The 21,804-nt window shown below is 37.6% G+C and overlaps 1 protein-coding gene and 1 non-coding gene across 4 annotated transcripts; one reads left to right on the top strand and one right to left on the bottom strand.

The window, feature by feature from the left end:
- Nucleotides 1–631: 631 nt before the first annotated feature.
- Nucleotides 632–13,059, bottom strand: SPC25 (SPC25 component of NDC80 kinetochore complex). 3 transcript variants are annotated; one of them, XM_055572343.1, is made up of 7 exons: nt 12,849–13,059; nt 11,720–11,872; nt 11,550–11,615; nt 6,216–6,362; nt 4,659–4,763; nt 2,695–2,793; nt 632–972 (listed from the first exon to the last, which is right to left on the bottom strand). In XM_055572343.1, the coding sequence occupies exons 2-7, from the start codon at nt 11,856–11,858 to the stop codon at nt 848–850; spliced, it is 681 nt and encodes a 226-aa protein (XP_055428318.1). In that variant the 5' UTR covers nt 11,859–11,872; nt 12,849–13,059; the 3' UTR covers nt 632–847. The 3 variants fall into 3 exon arrangements, with proteins under 3 accessions (XP_055428318.1, XP_055428319.1, XP_055428317.1); XM_055572344.1 differs by having other exon boundaries at nt 12,859–13,059; XM_055572342.1 differs by having other exon boundaries at nt 12,897–13,057.
- Nucleotides 3,078–3,180, top strand: LOC129648023 (U6 spliceosomal RNA). The gene has a single exon (XR_008712629.1). It is a non-coding gene; the product is annotated as a U6 spliceosomal RNA (small nuclear RNA).
- Nucleotides 13,060–21,804: the final 8,745 nt, after the last annotated feature.

Here is a 21,804-nt window from a genome sequence, read left to right as displayed (position 1 = left end):
ACATTCCCACTGGCCCACAGCATTCTTAGATAAATTCCACTGCTATACGATGGTGAGCAGAACCCTGAGCCAAGTCCTAGACATGAGAGGCAACTGAGGGATAGTGCTCTGAAGCTCCCTCCAGCCCTGGCTAGACAACTGGCTTAACCTCCCCCACCAGACAGCAAGGGGAAGCCAGAAGTAGCTAGAAGCATGGAGGCCACTGCTCCATGGCTTTTAGGCGTGCCCAAGATATCCTGAGACAGTAGTATGTGGCTTCCACTAAAGCCAGCAGACCTAAACACAACCAAATTTATAAGGAAAGAATAGTGACAAAAATGAAATCCTAGAAGAAAACTGATTGAGTTGTAGTCTGTACTGAATAGACTCCAAAGATGTCAAATATATGTCTAGACCACAACTAACCAGTATAAATATTACAAAATGGAAATTGCTTATGAATTTTCTACATTTGGATTTTCAAAATTAGATCCTTTTCTAGATATTTTAGAACACAACTTTCTTCTGGTACAAAGATTTGTCCTTTAACTGTAGATCCCTCTTGGTTTAAGATAAAACATTCCTTCCTTTAAGACATTAGGATGATAGCATTTACTCTGTGAAGCACATTTTAGAAATTGCAAACCACAGGTTGGACTCACTCCCTTCATTTTTTATTATTACTGATCCATGACTTCTAATAGCTTGACTTAAACCTTCTTTCCCAAGATTTTAATTAAAATAATTGACAAAAATCAGCACACAGAAATGTTACAAAAATAAAGATTATAGACAAACACCGAATAATGACAGTTTTTCAAAAAAGAGAAATACAAAGGGATAGCGGTTTTTACACACCGTGTATATATTAATTATAAACCAGGGCAGTAAAAGCTTTCCGAACGTTGACAAGAAAAGCTGAAAAATTGTTGGTCTGCCTTACTTTTTCTTGAAATTCTGCGAGGCACTCAAGATGAGGAGCACTATCTGACACTAGGAGGAAAAAAAAAGAGACAATATTTTTAGAAGAGATGTATTCCTAACTTAGATGCTCTCATATGATTCAAGTCGTTTCAATTCTATTTTCCTGAAATGCTTTCAGCACAGAATGACACACAAACTTGATTTTCATATCCTAACTATCTTTTGGACCTTTCCTTTGTTTAATCTCTAAATATTCAAATATTAAATACTACAATCTTGTTTTAAACAGATGGTAATCAAGGACTGAAGAGCTCAGAGATACAGAACAGAAGGCCATTTCCTATCATCTTTTCCATACATTTTAACTATTTAAACTATTTTAACAGTATTTTTTTTTTAAACTGTTGTCAGTTTTCTGTGCAAAATTTGGCTTCAAATCTAATTTCTGACCACTCGATCAAAAAAAGAACAACTTCCAACGCCAACCCTTAATAACTGACAACTATGGAAAGAAATATCTGCTGTTTTACAACTGAAATGGGGATCATTAGAAAATGTAGCTGCTATTCTCAAAGTTGTATTTACACGGCCAAATGGGACTCAAAGTCAGAGCTAACAACATGGCCCTCACATGCAGTTGCACCAGCTGGTACGTACTAGGAGCAAGTCTCCTGTGAAGGTGGTCGAAGGAAAGGAATGATTCAACTTTCTCTACCATTAGTCTTGTCCTTTGTCCAAGGAGAAGAAATTGAAGCCTGTCAGATTTCTAGTTCTTTGGCAGAGACTGATTGGGAAACAAGGCCCATGACCAAAGCAGAGAAAGAACAGCAAAGAGCACCTGGTTTCAAATTTATACTGTAGACTCTATTTTAATACATTATCAAATACCATAACACTATATAACAAGAGAGGCTATCCAATTTAGAGAAAACTGAGAAGCTAGGTAGGAGGTTTTGGGATTTACTTTTTAAAAGTTAGCAGCCATCAGATTAGAAGATATTTACCTAGAGAGAAAAAAAAAAACCAAACATTTGTACTTGAACTACATTCCTAAACTATAAATTCGAGTCACTAAGTCACATCAGGGAGCCAACTCAGCAGTTTTCCTGAGTGTCCATCTGTTATTAATACAAATACTTTGAGGACACAGGTATAAAGAGCTAAGAACCATTTTTCTGAATTCCAGTAAGTTAAGGATTATTTTAGAATCCTTAACATTAGAGTAATAAAAAGAGATAAATAAATTTCCATTCTTTTTGTTCACACTATTGCCGAACATATAACTTCCCACACATTAAAGACCTTTCTGGACCACTGCAGAATCAGTAACGAGGCAAAATTATCAACATCTGGGATTTTCAGGATAGGATATTTTAAAATTTATTTTTTGGAAATTAAATTATCACATTTAAATTGAAAATCATCTACTTAGATCACATACAATATTCACATTTAGGCAGTCATATCCTTTATAGCTTTAGCTTTAAGTTCTCTAAGAGCATAATTCAAACTTGCATATGAAATGCAGTGATCGCTGGTCTTTTAAGTCTTTCAGCCATTGTGGCACTGTGCCATCCGGAAGAGAAGTTACTTATTAAGGTTCCTGGATACTATCTATAAATCAAAACTATAGTCATTGCCTTTAGAAGACAATATCACAAGAAGCAAGACTGGAAAAGAAAGCAACAGCTTGTGGGAATATTACTTGCCTTCACGTTACTTTATGTTCTAAGTCAAATAACATTCCGGGATGCCAATCTTAAATACCATTTAAGAGATAGGAGTACATACCTTCATAGTCCCTTGCTTCATTTAGGCAAAGGGAAAACATAAATGGGCTATCAGGATGCTTAGGGTCAATATCAGTGAATATAAACTGCAATTTATCACCTGAAAAAAGGGATTAAATTATTTAGTATGAGAATTATTTTATTGTGCCAAAGCTCTCAGTTGAGATGAGCTTTCTTCCCTCCATCTCTGATTAATATCTACACTGCTATAAACAGTATTTCCTGATTTTGAGGACTATGAGAAACTTCTACTTTAAATCTAAAAATAATGTTAAAGCTTTAAAAGTGGTTTTGAGACAAAACTAAACAAAACACAAAAAAGCACCTCAGGATAACAGTGAAGATAAACTTAAAGACCAATGGATCAAACGTTCAGAGCTACGCTTGCTTCAGTAGCACATACACTAAAATTGGAATGATACAGAGAAGATTAGCATCATCCCTGTGAAAAGATAACATGTAAATTTATGAAGCGTTCCATATTTTTAGAAACCAACACAATATTGTAAAGCAGTTGTCCCCCAGTTGAAACTAAATAAAATTTTTTAAAAAGTTCAGAGCTGGTCTTTATGTTCTCCTCTAAGCAAAGGTTAACATTTTGTATTAAAAACTCATTCTGACAGATAGGAAAAACACCAAAACTAAGGCAAACAGATTTATGAATAGAGGGTCCAATTTCAGAAAGAAGTATAATTAGTAAATAAATGGGGAAAATGGTCACATTTTCATTAATAATCAAAGAAATGTATTTTTTAAAAGTTTCTATTATCTAATCAACTGCCAGATACTAAAATAAACCAAAAAACTTTAAAAAGAAACTACAATTCTGGCACAAATAACAATGAAATGGGTACTCTTTACATTATACACAGACTGCATAAAAGAGTTGACCTAGCAGGCCTGAGACTTCTACCCCCAGAAAAGGTCTGCTTGCAAGACTGGTCCTTGTCTGGGGTATCAGAGATTCCCAAGACCACCACAGGTTTGAAAATTCACTAGGAGGATTCCTGGGGCTCACCACTGGTTGTACTCAGAGCTATGATGTCAGTGAAAGGATACAGCAAAATCAGCAATGCAAATAATTCCTGGGGTGAAGTCCAAGCAAAACCAGGCCAAGCTTCCAGAGTCTCTAAGGAGGTTCCCTGGTAGGCAACACTTCACGTGTACTGTCACAATTCACGCTGAAGGGGTTAACCACATCCTGTGTGAGTCCACTGGCTTAAGGCTCTTGAAAACTTGTTTCCTCTAGATTTTGCCCCACGTGACTTTTTCCTTTGGGCTGATTTTGTTTCGTATCCTTTCACTGCCATAAATCTGAGCCACCCCGAGTCTTGTAAATCTTTCTAGTGAAATCACCAAAACGGAATGTAATCTTGGGGACTCCCAACACCATAAATATTTCTATAAATTGACACATATATATGTAACAGTGGCAGAAATATTCCTATGCTTTAACTCAGTAATTCATCTCTGGGAATTTCATGAAAACTGTGCCCCCAAATGGAGAAGTCTATGTATGTCCACTATAGTATATCTAAAACTGAAAAATGTAAAATCCAAGTGTTAAACTTAAGAGTAATATATGGGTTAAACAATAGATAAAAGACTGAATAAATTAAGCTACACTTATGGAATGAATTATTATACCACTATGTTAAAATTACCATTATGAAGGCTATAGCAATTAGAGAAATACTAATCATACAATACCAGTAAGAACAAGGAACAAAAAAATTTTTTGCATGCTGGCAACCATGCCTAAAATACTTTTACTAAAATACTGGATGATAAATAACCAAGGCATGAGTAATTACATTAGGGTGATATAACTTTTGTAATTTTTTCTTACTGTTTAAAAAGTTAACAATGTGGTCATTATCTTAGCTGAAAATATTTTAAAGATTCTTTTCTACTTAAGACACACTTTTCAAATATCCTATGTTTTACTTACATTAATATACTAACCATAAATTTTTCGAATTTCTAGTCCAAGTCGATCTTTATACAAGTCTGCAGATTTCTGTAGCCTTTTCAACCTCTCTTCATTAGCTTTGTTAGCAGTGGAAATAGCTATGATTAAAAACACATACAATGAGTATAGAGTATTTTAAATAACATTCAATTAATATTCTTTTAACTAATTTTAAAAAACTTTTAAACAACCATAAAAATGATACCAGGCAAATAAATCAGCTTACATTTACATTTACTACACTTTCTATCTCCACCAAGTAGCAAAAGGGGCTTCTGTTCATTCAAGCTGGAAGGAAAAACTGTATGAAAAAATACATACCAGTATTAAGAGGAATAAGTTTTGTTCTATTTTATTATAAAGCAGCATGAATAAATAGGCCAAGGACTTGCAAGCAGCAGAGAAACAGAGAAAGACTTCTTGTACACCATTTCGCTTTTTTTAGTTAGCCAAAAATGTATCAGTTGCTTCACTGGAAAAATATTCTATTATTTTAAATAGGAAGTCAGCATTATTTCATGCTAGTTTAGAACTTTTCTCAAAAGTTAATGCAATATTCCCTTAGCAATACTTAAGAGTTGAAAAAAATAATGTCGATTTATACACAAACTCTATAAGAAAAAGCATTCAAGAAACTAACTTTGCTATCTTCAAGAGATTTTAGAATTGATTATTTCATTTATGGCCAAACAAGTCTTCTATCTAAAAGAAGCAGCTTTTAAAAAAAAAAAATAAAAGTCTTAGACAAAGAGGCTTTACAGCATGAAGAACACGCTTAATAGTTTCTGGCAGAGGATGCGTGATCAATGAATCTGTTGCATAAATTACATGATGGTTTCTCCCAGGCAAATCTTATTTAGTGAAACTGTCTCCCACTCTGCTTAATTAAACTCCCACAATAATGAAACTCAATTTCATTATTCTCTTGTTCTATTAGAAATCAAAAGGATCAGTCTTCACGAATGCATACATATGGAATCTGGAAAGATGGAACTGATGAAATTATTTGCAGGGAAGCAATGGAGACAGATTTATGGACATGAGGAGGGTTAGGAAGGACAGGATGGGATATATGGAGAGAGTAACATGGAAACATACATTACCATATGTAAAATAGACAGCCAATAGGAATTGCTGTTATGCCTCAGGGAACTCAAACTAGGGCTCTGTAACAACCTACAGGGGTGGAATGGGGGAGGTGGGAGGGAGGGTCATTAGGGAGGGATGCTGGTATACCTATGGCTGATTCATGTTGATGTTTGGCAGAAACCAACACAATACTGTAAAGCAATTTCCTTTAGTTAAAACTAAATAAATTTTTAAAAAGACAGAAAAAAAAAAAGGCTCTTTAAGCAAAAGAAGGAAAATAAAATCCACTTAGCAAACTTCACAGACACCTTACAGAGAGAGGTGAATGACTAGTTACGGCCTTAAAGTATGTTAGCTACTGCTGGCAATGAACTGGGGAGAAGGCAAAACGTACATAATTGTGAGCCATCACTACTTTGAAATTTAGATTGTTTTAAACACCTGTACAACTGGAAACTTACTTTCCTTCTTTCTAGCATATTCTTCCTTAAGATCCTGGATATTTGCAGTCAGTGCCTCCACTTCCTGTTTTTTGTCTTTTACTTCAGCAATCAACTTTAATAAATTCTCTTTTTTCTCTTGAATGAGCTTATTCTGTCTGCAGATCTCTGTAAGAAGCACAAAGTATTAGCTAGAATCTATATGCTTTGCTCATCAACATGTATCTATAAAAAGAGCAAAATACTGACTTTCACAAAATTAATGTTTTAATTGATAAGCATTTCCTGACGATTAAAAAACCGTAAAAGAACAAGAATCTTTATCCTTTTCTATTTGTCTTTGAAAACAAAAATGAGGAGACAAAAAATGCATTTTTAAATGAGAATGCTAAATTAAACCAAGAAATACAAAATCAGATCATGACCTTTGCAGCTCTCCCCTTCAAATAAGTACATAAGGAAAACACCAGCTTTTCAGATGCTTTGAAGAAATACCTAATTTTAATGCTAGATATCTGGTATATTCTGAAATATACCAAAGTGATAGAAGAAAGGAGAGAGGAAGAGAAGAAGGTAAGGAGGCAGTGAAGAAGGAAGAATATACAGAAGAACTATATTAAAAAGATCTTCATGACCCAGATAACCACGATGATGTGATCACTTACCTAGAGCCAGACATACTGGATGTGAAGTCAAGTGGGCCTTAGGAAACATAACTATGAACAAAGCTAGTGGAGGTGATGGAATTCTAATTGAGCTATTACAAATCCTAAAAGATGATGCTGTTAAAACGCTGCGCTCAATATGCCAGCAAATTTGGAAAACTCAGCAGTGGCCACAGGACTGGAAAAGGTCTGTTTTCATTCCAATACCAAAGAAAGGCAATGCCAAAGAATGTTCAAACTACCACATAATGGCACTCATCTCACACACTAGCAAAGTAATGCTCAAAATTCTCCAAGCCAGGCTTCAACAGTACGTGAACCGTGAACTTTCAGATGGTCAAGCTGGATTTAGAAAAGGCAGAGAAACCAGAGATCAAATCGCCAACATCCATTGGATCATAGAAAAGGCGAGAATTTCAGAAAACATCTACTTCTGCTTTATTGACTATGCCAAAGCTTTTGACTGTGTGGATCACAACAAACTGGAAAATTCTTAGAGATGGGAATACCAGACTACCTGACCTGCCTCCTGAGAAATCTGTATGCAGGTCAGGAAGCAACAGTTAGAACTGGACATGGAACAACAGACTGGTTCCAAATCAGGATGTGAGAATTGAACTATAAAGAAAGCTGAGTGCCAAAGAATTGATGCTTTTGAACTGTGGTGTTGGAAGACTCTTGAGAGTCCCTTGGACTGTAAGGAGATCAAACCAGTCAATCCTAAAGGAAATCAGTTCTGAATATTCATTGGAGGGACTGATACTCAAGCTTACACTTCAATACTTTGGCCACCTGATGTGAAGAACTAACTTACTGGAAAAGACCCTGATGCTGGGAAAGATTGAAGGCAGGAGGAGAAAGGAATGACAGAGGATGAGATGGTTGAATGGCATCACTGACTCAATGGACATGAGTTTGAGTAGGGTCCAGAAGTTGGTGATGGACAGGGAAGCCTGGCGTGCTGCAGTCCACAGGGTCACAAAGAGTCAGACAAGACTGAGCAACTGAACTCAACTGACTGAACGGAAAAAGGAAGGTGGAGATCAAGATATTCAGGAATAATCTAGATCAAGATATATGCAGGCTTTGTAAGGAAAAAAAATGCAAAACTGTCTCAGGCATACATTTGACCCAGTTATATGGAGAGACATTTTAAGCTTCTAAATATTATAAAGATGTAAATATTTCCCAAACCCATTTCTGTGTTTAATAAAGCCCCAGTGGAATTTGGAGGGAAGAGAAAGGGAAGATCTAACAAAAGTAATTACACAGGTGAGAACAGCTAGGAAATACGGAGAGAAAATAGTAAGAAAAGGGACTTGCCCTATCAGATTCAACAGCTGTGACTGTCACGGTATTAACACAATAGTGGTGCAGCAGCTGACTACAACTCAGTGAAACAAACAAAAGAGCCCAAACAAACGTGGGCATATTTAGGGAACTAATATGATAAATATCATAAATCAAGAGGTAGACTCTTCCCCAAACAGTGCTGAAATCCAAAATAAAATCCACATTTAAATTAAATATTGAAATGTAAAATGAAACTTTATGAAACCTAAAAGGCAGTATCTGTGAATATAAAATTATACGGGGAAAGATCTTTTTACTTGAAGGCAAAAGGAAATTGAAGAGAAAGGCAGGCAAGCAGACAAACTTATATTTGAATCAAATAAGTATAAAAACTCTACTATAAGCTAGATACTTGCTCTTATATTTATATAAATTTACTCAAGTTTCACAATAATACAACTATGATGGACGTCTTACTCTTTTTTAAAAGAAAAAAACCTAATATATATAAAACAGATAATCAACAAGGACCTGCTGTATAGCACAGGGAACTCTACTCAATATTTTGTAATAACCTGTAAGGGAAAAAAATCTGAAAAATAAATATGTATATATAACTAAATCACTTTCCTGTATACCTGAAACTAACACCCTGTAAACTAACCATAACTTCAATTAAAACAAAGAAGAAGAAAAAGAAGTCTCAGCAGTTCAAAACCTTGCTCACAGCTTTACCTGCTAGAATGCAATGAACAGTAAGACCTGGATTCAAACTTAGGTCTTAACTTCAAAGGTCATGCTTTTAGCCATTAAACTATCCTCTCTGTCAACCAAGGTTACTATTCTTAATCTAAAGAAGACACAAATATAAATTTGAAAGAAAAGAACAAAGGAATGAACAAAGGAAACACAAAATGAAGATGATTAACAAATACAAAAGATAATTTATACTCAGTAATCGCAGAAATGCAAATAAAGCAATAAACATACCAATTACACACTTTTCTGTATTTTCTAAGACTTTGTGGACATGATCAGATTATATAAGACATAATTTAAAAATAAACATCTTATCAGAATTACCAGAAAGAAAAATGCTACTTTTTAAGGATAATTAAGTAGAATTTTACTGCAAAAGAGATGCAGATGTAAATACCAAAAGTTCTCAGTTCCCATCTGGTTTCTCAGCTGTTACCCAAGGACCTTGATTCAATCACAACTGTGGGTCCTCTTTTCCTCAGTTGTAAAGCAAGTATTTTGGCCACCTGATGCAAAGTGCCGATGCATTAGAAAAGACCCTGATGTTGGGAAGATAGAAGGCAGAAGGAGAAGAGGATGACAGAGGATGAGATGGTTGGATGGCGTCACCGACTCAATGGACATGAGTTTGAGCAGGCTCCTGAAGATGGGGAAGGACAGCGAAACGTAGCATACTGCGGTTCATGGGGTTGCCGAGTCAGGCACGACTGAGCAACTGAACAACAAAACACAAGTTTAATAATGGCTGCCCCATTTATTTACCCCACAGGATTAGGGTATCTAATGATGGTATGAAAAATTTTAAGCTAGTAAGTGGTGCATAAATACCATGTATAGGAATGTTTTTATTCTAATATTTGAAGGATTGTGTGCTTTTCCTTCCTGCTGCTGGTTACAGAGGGAATGAGAAGCAGTAAAAGAGCATGGAAGCTTCAGGGCAGCTAAGAAAGTGGACCTGGGTAGAAGTCTCCTGTAACAGCCTCCCAGGAGTTCCAAAATCACATGCCTTCAGGGGCCAGATAATAAGTGGTCAAGGCAAAGCAAAGCAGAAGAAACAATCAGGGACTGTAGCACATTAAGTACATGTGTCCCATGTAAAGACACTCTGATTTGACAGTGTTCAAAACATGGTTTGGCAAAATTTAGTATCTCCAGTGGATTTTGGCCTGTGGCTACAAGCCTGTGGTCTGTGTGTGAGAATTCAGTAAAAGCTGCTCATCTACTCGGGACAATCTGCTGCTAAGTTGCTTCAGTCGTGTCCAACTGTGTGTGACCCCATAGATGGCAGCCCACCAGGCTCCCCCAACCCTGGGATTCTCCAGGCAAGAACACTGGAGTGGGTTGCCATTTCCTTCCCCAATGCATGAAAGTGAAAAGTGAAAGTGAAGTCGCTCAGTCGTGTCCGACTCTTCGAGACCCCATGGACTGCAGCCTACCAGGCTCCTCCATCCATGGGATCTTCCAGGCAAGAGTACTGGAGTGGGGTGCCATTTAAAGGTAGGAGCAATAAAAATATATAGAGACAAACTGTCAGATTTTAAACCTACACCCAAAGAGCTGAGAGAACTCGTTTTTCAAAGTTGTGAAACTCATTTTAAAAAAACATGGGCATTTATACATCAGTGTGATGAACATGTACTGATTTTGTATTCTAGTCTGTGAAACTCATTTTTCAAAAATATGGGCACTTATACATCAGTGAAGATGAATCTCAGGAGCAAATGCTAAGTGAAAAGGGGACAGAATACATATTAATACAAAATGCTGCCACATATATAACATTCAAAACCTCAATATTAAAGTAAAATACTGACAGATTAGTTCTAGAAGGTGAGAGAAGAGGAAGGTATAACATGGGATGTTGTATTTATTAAGCTGGATTGTGTGCATGTGTGCTCAGTCCAACTCTTTGTGACCCCATGGACTGCAGCCTGCCAGGCTCCTCTGGAATTTTCCAGGCAAGAATACTGGAGTGGGTTGCCATTTCCTCCTCCAGGGGACCTTCCCAACCCAGAGATTGAACCCACTTCTCTTGTTACTTCTGCATTGGCATGCAAATTCTTTACCACTAAGCCCCCAGGGAAGCTATATATACATATACACATATATATATATATATATATATAAAAATAAAAGAGTTGGACCATAAAGAAAGCTGAGCGCCAAAGAATTGATGCTTTTGAACTGTGGTATTGGAGAAGACTCTTGAGAGTCCCTTGGACTGCAAGGAGATACAACCAGTCCATCCTAAAGATCAGTCCTGGGTGTTCATTGGAAGGACTGATGCTCAAGCTGAAGCTCCAACACTTTGGCCACCTCATACAAAGAACTGACTCACTGGAAAAGACCCTGATGCTGGGAAATACTGAAGGCATGAGGAGAAGGGGATGACAGAGGATGAGATGGTTGGATGGCATCACCGATTCGATGGACATGAGTTTGAGCAAGCTCTGGGAGTTGGTGATGGACAGGAAAGCTTGGCATGCTGCAGTCCATGGGGTCGCAAAGAGTGGGACACGACTGAGCGACTGAACTGAACTGATATATATAAACACATTGTTTTACTTGTATGAGGGATTTTCTAAAGATGTTTAATCTAAAAAAACTCTATGATCTATTTCTACAGTTTGTTACATACGATTTTGATATTCCAGAAACATTTCAACCATCCGTTCTTCTTCCTTTAATTTCACAGACAGCTTTTCTGAAAGAGACAAGGAGTTGAAGTTTCAATTCAGCTGAAATTACACTAAAAAACAGACAAGAACAACAAAGAATAACAGCATGTTGTGAGTTAAATGTAGGTACCTGCAAATGCTTTAACGGAGTCCTTGTAGGCTTCTCTTAGTCCCACCATCTGACAGGAGGTGTCACTGACAGTGCTTTTGAATTTATTCCAAAATTCATTTATGCTTTTATCAAATAGTGCCAGTTCATCCTCTCCCATTTTGTAAGACAAGGCTACAAAACAAATAGGACACACTTTGTATTTTGTAAGTTACTGAAACCATATCAGCCACGTATTTTAGTCAAGTATATTTTGGCAGTTTGAAATTTGCTAGAAAATGGTTAGCAACTTACTTTCTTTAATACACTGAAGTATAGTTTATTTACATTACTGTGTTAGTTTTAGGTGTACAACAAAGTGATTCAGTCATATATATATATATATCTATATTCTATTTTTCTACTCGATTCCATTATAGTTTATTACAAGATTTCAATCTACCGTGCTATACAGTAAATCCTTGTTGATAGGGTAATGTAGCATCCCTTAAACCCCTACTCCCACAGCAACTTACTTTTAACTCTAAATATCCCAGGGCATATCAAGCCACCGAAACTTAACTATGGTATAGGTGCAGCAGGAAATCAGAACACCATCACTCCCTAGGAATTCATTAGTAGTAATGAGTGTTATCCCCACACAACACTCACCCTGACCCTGGGAAATATGACTCTGCCTCCGTTTTCTCACAAGTAAAGCTGGGGATTGCTTAGACTCCTTCCAACTCTGACCCTTTTGATTCCGGCCTGGATTGCCAGGTCCCAGAAGGCGCAGCCCCTATCATGGGGTAAGATCCCACTTATCTACACTCCTTCTTCCTCCTCCACCTCCAGATCAGGAAAGGTGGCAGTAAAATGGAAACTGGAGGAGAGTTTAGTGGGTTTAGTCCAGGACTTGTACAAGAAACCTCGACTTTCCCGGCCTCAGTTCCTCCCCTGTGAAAGGATGTAAGATCCCAGGTCCCATCGGTTTTCTGTAACGCTACAACCTTCCCAATGACATAAAATCTCCTCAGAAAATTCGCAGACTTGTCTCCGGTGAAACCCCAAACCCCTCTGCCTTGTGGCTGCCCATTCTGCTCCCTAAACAGCAACAAGAGGTACATTTCAGACTCTGCCCCCAAAATACGCATTCCGCCTCCAAACCTACTTTCCCCTACCGCGACAGGCGGGTTTCGGAGCCCAGCTCAATTCCCACCTTCTCCGTCAGGCCTGAGCCCAGCCACCTGCCCCACACGACCTGAATCGATTTCAACCAACAGCCGAACTCCAAAATCCGCAGCCGCAGCCGAGCCAACTTTCCTATTTCAAACCTAGGGCGCCTTCCGCCTCCCGCCTTTGGGCTCCCATACGCCTTCTTATTGGCTTATAGCATAGGCTCTTTCATGGTTGAGCTAGCCCTCTGGGATTCTCGCGAGAAAAATAGAGAAAATGGCATTCTGGGATTGGTAGTTCTTTTTTGAGAACAGCAGTCCTCGTCAGCTCTACTTCAGGAAAGTATTACAGTTCCTGGAGGACTCGCCTGACTGGCCATTCATCCTTTGCAGATAAAGGTTTCCGCAAAAAAATATAAATATTGAACTTTAATTGTATTCTGTTGCCAAGTATATAGCCTTTTCTTTAATACTACAGGTAGCTTAAATAAAACTAAAGCTTCCCTGGTGGCTCAGACGGTAAAGCGTCTGCCTGCAGTGCGGGACACCCAGGTTTGATCCCTGGGTTGGGAAGATTCCCTGGAGAAGGAAATGGCAACCCACTCCAGTACTGTTGCCTGGAAAATTCCATGGACTGAGAGGCTCCTCAGAGCCTAGTAGGCTACAGTCCATGGGGTCACAAAGAGTCGGACACGACTGAGCAACTTCACTCACTTAATAAAGCTTATAAAAATCCCATTGCTTAATCTGTCTAGTGGCTGAAATATTACTGTTTATTGGCTAATAATAATAACAAATTCAAAAATTTCTTGACTCTGGTTTTAACCCTGTGAATTAAAACAGAAACATGAAAAGGCAGTAACTAATACTGGTAGTCCCTGCCGCAGTAGAAACTCAGCAACACAAAATTTTTAATAGTGAAAGGGAGGGGCAAGATAAGGGTAGGCGATTAATAAATACAAACTACTATGTAAATAATAAACTACAAGAATATTTTATATAGCACAGAGAATATAGCCAATATTTTATGATAACTTTAACTGGAATATAATCTGTAAAAATATTGAAGCATTACCGTTGTGTACCAGAAACTAATATAGTTTTGATTTACAATATTTTCAACTATACTTCAGTGAAAAATAATACATAAAAACTTTTAATTGCCAGGACTCTTGCTACCTGCTGTCTCTGATTGGCTGTATTGTAGATTAATGTGAAAAGAAGAGTAGTAAGTCAGAGGTAATTTAAGGTTTGAGACAATGATGATGTTGATGGCAGAACTGAAGCTGTCTTTTCAGCAGATCTGGTGTGTTCAGGGAGAGGTGTTGTGGGGAGGAAGAAGCATCATGAGTTATAATTTTAATATGTTGAGTTTGAGAGAATATTGTTGACAATATCAACAAAGCGCTAATGCCTTGCAGTCAATTTATTTCTTCAATTAATTACAGATAACAGAAGCAGAAGATATTAAGAAAAGGTGGCAAGAATACACAGAAAAACTGTACAAAAAAGATCTTCACGACCCAGATAATCACGATGGTGTGATCACTCACCTAGAGCCAGATATTCTGGAATGTGAAGTCAAGTAGGCCTTAGAAAGCATCACTATGAACAAAGCTAGTGGAGGATATGGAATTCCAGTTGAGCTATGTCAAATCCTGAAAGATGATGCTGTGAAAGTGCTGCACTCAATATGCCAGCAAATTTGGAAAACTCAGCAGTGGCCACAGGACTGGAAAAGGTCAGATTTCATTCCAATCCCAAAGAAAGGCAATGCCAAATAATGCTCAAACTACTGCACAATTGCACTCTTCTCACACACTAGTAAAGTAATGCTCAAAATTCTCCAAGCCAGGCTTCAGCAATATGTGAACCGTGAACTTCCAGATGTTCAAGCTGGTTTTAGAAAAGGCAGAGGAACCAGAGACCAAATTGCCACATCCACTGGATCATTGAAAAAGCAAGAGAGTTCCAGAAAAACATCTATTTCTGCTTTATGGACTATGCCAAAGCCTTTGACTGTGTGGCTCCCAATAAACTGTGGAAAATTCTGAAAGAGATGGGACTACCAGACCACCTGACCTGCCTCTTGAGAAACCTGTATGCAGGTCAGGAAGCAACAGTTAGCACTGGACATGAAACAACAGACTGGTTCCAAATAGGAAAAGGAGTTCGTCAAGGCTGTATATTGTCACCCTGCTTATTTAACTAATATGCAGAGTACATCATGAGAAACACTGGACTGGAAGAAGCACAAGCTGGAATCAAGATTGCTGGGAGAAATATCAGTAACCTCAGATATGCAGATGACACCACCCTTATGGCAGAAAGTGAAGAGGAACTCAAAAGCCTCTTGATGAAAGTGAAAGTGGAGAGTGAAAAAGTTGGCTTAAAGCTCAACATTCAGAACGTGAAGATCATGGCATCCGGTCCCATCACTTGATGGGAAATAGATGGGGAAACAGTGGAAACAGTGTCAGACTTTATTTTTTGGGGCTCCAAAATCACTGCAGATGGTGACTGCAGCCATGAAATTAAAAGACACTTACTCCTGGGAAGAAAATTTCTGACCAACCTAGATAGCATATTCAAAAGCAGAGACATTACTTTGCCAACAAAGATCCATCTAGTCAAGACTATGGTTTTTCCAGTGGTCATGTATGGATGTGAGAGTTGGACTGTGAAGAAAGCTGAGTGCCGAAGAATTGATGCTTTTGAACTGTGGTGTTGGAGAAGACTCTTGAGAGTCCCTTGGACTGCAAGGAGATCCAACCAGTCCATTCTGAAGGAGATCAGCCCTGGGATTTCTTTGGAAGGAATGATACTAAAGCTGAAACGCCAGTACTTTGGCCACCTCATGCGAAGAGTTGACTCATTGGAAAAGACTCTGATGCTGGGAGGAATTGAGGGTAGGAGGAGAAGGGGACGACAGAGGATGAGATGGCTGGATGGCATCACTGACTCGATGGACGTGAGTCTGAGTGAACTCTGTGAGTTGGTGATGGACAGTGAGGCCTGGCATGCTGCGATTCATGGGGTCACAAAGTGTCGGACACGACTGAGTGACTGAACTGAACTGAACTGAATTGAACATTTCAACTCTGCAATAAGACTACCTGGGTTTGAATTTGCTAAATGTGATGATGGACTCCACCAATTTGCTAAGTGTGATGATGGGCAAGTTACTTAGTCTCTTTAATCTCAGTTTCCTTATCTATAAAGTGAGGGTAATAATAATAATAATAATGATATCTTCTTCATATACCCTATGTGAAGACTAAAAGAGTAAGTAAATCAGAATACCTTGGACTAGGTCCTTGTAAGATAAAATGGTTTCTTGTTATTATGATTTATATACCACCCACTTCCTATTCAATACACTATCCTATTAAACACATATAAATAAGACTAAATAGAACAAAATCTACAGTAGCAAAGAAAGAGAGAAATTGTTGCAATTTGATACTACCTTTAGCTAAGGCGATGCATATAGCTCCCAAAACAAGACAATCACACTACTCATACAATTTTTATTTTAAGGAAACATACATTCTGCTATGTCCAGATAAATACAGAATGCGTCCCTTCTACCGCAATCCAAGTTGAATTAATTAGTATTATCCATTTAATAATTTACCAATGTTTCACAAGTACAATTTTAATCTCAGCACAATGGAAACTAAATTTTAACAATAATCAGAAAAGAGTTTCAGCAATTTCTTTAGGCCATTACTAATTCAAGATAATAAATTATTTCTTCAGCATGGAATAATGCTTGGACCATTTCTCTGATGGAATCTAGACACACATGACTGATCCATGAGCAAATTGGAAAGAGCTCATCAGCAAGGCTTTGAGATATTCAAGACTGACACAGGCTACAACTACATCTCTTCCAGTAAGATGAACATCTTATAGCTGACTTATTTTTTTGTCCTCTTTAATGGACTATTTTTGTTAGGTTGACTTCTAGTATGAGTAGGCAGAAACATCCAGAAAATCCTTACAGAAGCAAATTCCTTATTATGTATGTATACACATCCTCTTTGTACTGTTTCTCTGTAGCACCCTGCCTAATACATATGCATATACATTCTGTTTCTCCATTCATCCATTGATGATTATTTAAGCTGTTTCCACCTTTTGGTTATTTTGAATAATGCTGCTATGAACATAGGTATACAAAGAATATTCAGTTTTAATTTCTCATAATTAAATTTTGGTCTAATTGTCGGGCAGAATAGTTGATGCTAAAAAATACCTACATGAACATGAAGTTCTACACCTTCTACCTCTCTACTAGTCCCTTCCCTGGTTCCTATTCTCCTCTCTAATCCCAAAATTTAGATACTTCCTAAAGTCCATGACTCACTTTTCCCACCAGTTTATTTTCCAGGGCAATCTCATCTGATCTCACATAGATGTCTCTCAGATTCATCTTGTCTTGCCTACTTTTCTGCACTTCAATCATATATTTCTATCTATCTCCTGGTCAGATCACAAAAATCCCTCACTAGTAATATTTCAAAAACAAACTTTATCATTTCTTGGTAAATATTCCCTTTCTTTTAATGGCACTGGTGTTTTCCCAGTCCTCAAGTTCAGAATCTTGGGATCTTCCATGATTCCTTTATGGTTAACTGGTTGCCAACGACCCACATGCGTGCATTCTAGGTTGCTTCAGTCCTTTCCGACTCTTAGCAACCCTTTGGACTGTAGCCCCCCAGGCTGCTCTGTCTATGGGATTCTCCTGGCAAGAATATTGGAGTGGATTGCCATGCCCTCCTCCAGGGGATCTTTCAGACCCAGGGATCAAACCTCTGTCTCGTAAGTCTCTTGCATATGCAGGTGGGTTCTTTACCACTAGCGCCACCTACGAAGCCCGCCAACGCCTACAGATTCACCTGTACTCCACCACCCTCACCTTCCCTTTCTTCTATTCTCTAGATCTCTATTCAGACCCTTACTGCATGATTCTTACCTTCAGACTCTTGCCCTCCTGATCTGTTTTTCCTACCATTGCCACAATAATATTCTCAAAGTGCATACTATTTCTCTGTTCAAAACACTCTCAGTGTTCCTTCATTATCTTAAAAATACAGTCCATACTCCTTAGTGGCATTCAAGTCAAATCATTGAATGAAATGGTCTCAAGTTACCGTTTTACCCTTATTGTTCAATTGTTTACTTTATATTTTAATAGAAATAAACAATGAGCCCTGTACTTCTTTAATTTTGCCCATATAGTTTCTGTTTTGGGTGGGAAATTATTATAAATAATTTATAATATACACAAAAGTTAACAAAATAATACAATGGATCTCTCATGTACCTGCTACCATCAACCATTGGTCAACCCTGCTCTATCCAGATCCCATCCACTCTCCCAAACAACATGTCATTTCACCCACAAAAATCTCAGTATGCTTTTCTAAAAGATAAGAACTCATTTTGACATAACCACAACAGCATTAGCACATTAAAAACATTACTATTAATTGATTAATGTTATTGCAATTAAATCTGTTTTAGAAACACAATTTTGACATTTTTGAGACAACTGAAAATTTTTTAAAGTTTCAGACTTTGAATTGTCTCATAAATATAAAAATGGAGATTTTGTCCTATAGTTTTTAAATGCAATATATTTCAAATGGAATATATTTCTCCATTTCATCCTACAACTTTACATTTCTAAATTCCACTCATTGATCCAGACTCAGTCATTTGCTACCTCCTCCACATAGGCTTCCCTAATCTCATAAACAGAAAGTTAAATCTGCTTTTCTTCTTGTCGATTTACTCATCTGTTAGCCCCTAAGGGCAGTATGTTATTTATTTATGATATTTATTTGCATAAATATTTTCTCAATGAGACTATAAACTCCTTGAGGTGTGAGTTATCCCTGTCCTGAACAGTACATGTAAGAATCATGTCATATACCACTAGTGCTTCTCAAAGTGATGTTCTTCATGCAACAGCAACACCCCCTCATCTAGGAATTTGTTGGAAATGTCAATTTTCAGACTGACCTCCATTCCTACTGAATTGAAAACTTTGGATGTTGGGTCCCAGTGATCAGTGCTTTAGTAAGCCCTCCAGGTTATTCTGATGCACGCTAAAGTTGTCTTCCCCTGGAGAAGGAAATGGCAACCCACTCCAGTATTCTTGCCTGGAAAATTCCATGGACAGAGGAGCCTGGTGGGTTACAGTCCATGGGGTCACAAGAGTCAGACACGACTTAATGACTAAACCACAGAGTTTGAGAGTACACATAGTAGAAACTCTTTAGGCCGTCTATAGGGTATGAATCCAGCTATAAAGTATCTTAACTCTACTTTGGAGAACATGAATAGTACTGCCCAATGGACAACTCCATTGGGTCCTTTGGTGATCCAAGGAAACAGATTATAGATGTATAGGTCATGATCATTTCTAGAAAAGAATGTATAATGAGACTTGCGGAGGGTGTACCTGGAACTTCTGTAGCTGGGTCACTGATAATAGTGTCATTATGGAATGCCAATATTCCTGGGATGCTAGCCAGAGTGAAGGTAATTATTTTCTGAAAGTCACTAGGGTATAAACTCAGTCTGAAATAAATCCATTTTACATTGCAAGGTGACACTGGAAAGATCTCAAACACAATTTATTTTTGAGAAGGCAGATAAGCTTGTGGTAAAAAGATAATGACCATACACAGAGACATTAAAGGTCAGTGCCGCCAAAATAAATTTTTGCTTATTGCCACTACATCAGTGACACAAGCTAAGTCAAATATCTCTGAATGATGTTGTATTACAGTGAGTGCTACAACTCATAGATGAATGGTTCATGTTATAAGAATATATCTTGTGGTTATATCATATTTGGCATGGCAAAGCATATTGCAAAAATTCTAGTCTCTGACTACAAGTTGTAATCTAAGTAAAATAGGCAGTATTTACTGCAAATCCAAATCTTAAGAAAATCTAAATGAGTCAGAATAAGAAAGTTCTGGGTAGAACTGGAATCATTCAGCTATTGGAATTAACTAAAAATAAGGCAACAGTACAAGATTTTGAGACTGGCTATAAGATTAAAAGATCTTTTTTATTGAAGTATAGTTAATTGACAATGTTGTGTTTGTTTCTAGTGTACAGGAAAGTAATACATTCTTCTTCAAATTCTTTTTCATTATAGGTGATTACAAACTACAGAGTTTAGTTCCCTGTACTATACAATTTGTTTATCCTTGTTTATCCCCGTTTATCCCTGTACTATACAGTTTGTTTATCCTTGTTGTCTATTTTTTTATATACAGTATTGTGTATATGTTAATCCCAAACTTGTAATTTATCTATGCGCTCAACAAAAAGAAATGTTTTTAATCTAGACATTAAGAGGAAAAATGTTATCAGGACAAATTGTGCTTAGGAAACTGAAAGATTGATGATAACTCTGAAGAGATGGAGGAAATGAAGGGATTCTGGGCATAAGCACCATGGACAGCCACAGGATGGGATTCCTGTGAATTGTCTTAGAAATGGCTTTTCTGGGCTTCACTGATTGCTCAGTGGTAAAAAAATTCTCCTGCCAATGCGAGAGACACAGGTTCGATTCCCAATCTGGGATCCCAGATGCCGTGGAGCGACTAAGCCTGTGGGCCACAACTATTGAGCCTGTGCTCTAGAGCCCTGGAGCTGCAACTACTGAAGCCTTGGAGCCCATGCTCTGCAACAAGAGAAGCAGCTGCAACGAGAAGCTCTCATACCACAACAAAGAGGAGCCCCAGATCGCTGCAACTAGAGAAAAGTCCATGCAGCAATGAAGACCCAACACAGCCAAAAATAAGTAAACAAACAAATAAATAATGTGAGTCTTATTTGATGAATCAACTTGGGAGAAGCCTTGAACTCTACTATCTTTGACTTTGAAATGACCCAGTTTATCAAGAAGACTCTGTTATTGGTGGGAAAAGATACATTTGAAGGTCATTAGTAGTGAAAAGAACCAACCTCCTCCATCTCCCTCCTGCTATGACCCACACAGGGTAAGTTCTGGGGAGCATCTCCACCCCAAGCAACTGGTGGCAGATGGCAAACTGAGCAGGACTAAGGAAATGCTTGAAAAGAGATTTCCCATAGGAACAAAATCATAAATACATATATGTGCTGTAGAGCTGGAAGCAAGTGCTTTACAGGTATCATGGGTCAAGCAAGCATTGTTTTCTTTTCATCATTTGTCCCATTTGAAATTTTTTTGCAAGAACTGGTTTTAAAATTCAATTAAATTTTATAATTACATAAGCTATTTACATGATTTCAAATTCAAATCTAAAAAATAAGAGTATTTAAAGAAATCAAGTGTTTCCCACTCCCTACACTGTATTCCCTTCATTTCTTTATAGATAACCTTAAAACATTTTAAACTGCTTCTTTTTCTATTATCTTTAAGCATAAGCAGAAGCATACATATATTACTTTTTTCTTAGATAAACATTGTAATTTTCTTTACCTTAAAAAAGCTTTCTTGATCTGGCAACTTTATAATATCATCTCTAAGAAAATGTATTTGAGTTTAGATTAACTGCCTCTTTATAAGTTAGCAGTCACATCAAGTTTTGTTCAATAATCTATTCATTTAAGAAATGTTTGCATGCATGCCTAGCCACTCAGTTGTGTCTGACTCTTTGCAACCCTATGGACTGTAGCCTGCTGGTTTCCTCTGTCCATGGGATTTTCCAGGAAAGAATACTGAGGTGGGTTGCCCTTTCCTCCTTGAAGGGATCTTCCCGATTCAGGGATCGAATCTTCATCTCCTTCATCTCCTGAATTGGCAGGCAGGTTCTTTACCACTGAGTCACTTGAAAAGCCCCAAGAAATATTTACTTAATAACAATAATAGACCTAGGGTTAGTTCCAGATTTTGTGGGCTTTAAAACTCCTGTAATATTGGATCCTCTCTTTGAG

This window comes from Bubalus kerabau, chromosome 3, assembly GCF_029407905.1.
Source record: "Bubalus kerabau isolate K-KA32 ecotype Philippines breed swamp buffalo chromosome 3, PCC_UOA_SB_1v2, whole genome shotgun sequence".
Classification (NCBI taxonomy): Eukaryota; Metazoa; Chordata; class Mammalia; order Artiodactyla; family Bovidae; genus Bubalus; species Bubalus kerabau.
Note: the sequence above shows the minus strand (reverse complement) of the source record. Positions and strands in the feature narration are given on the sequence as shown.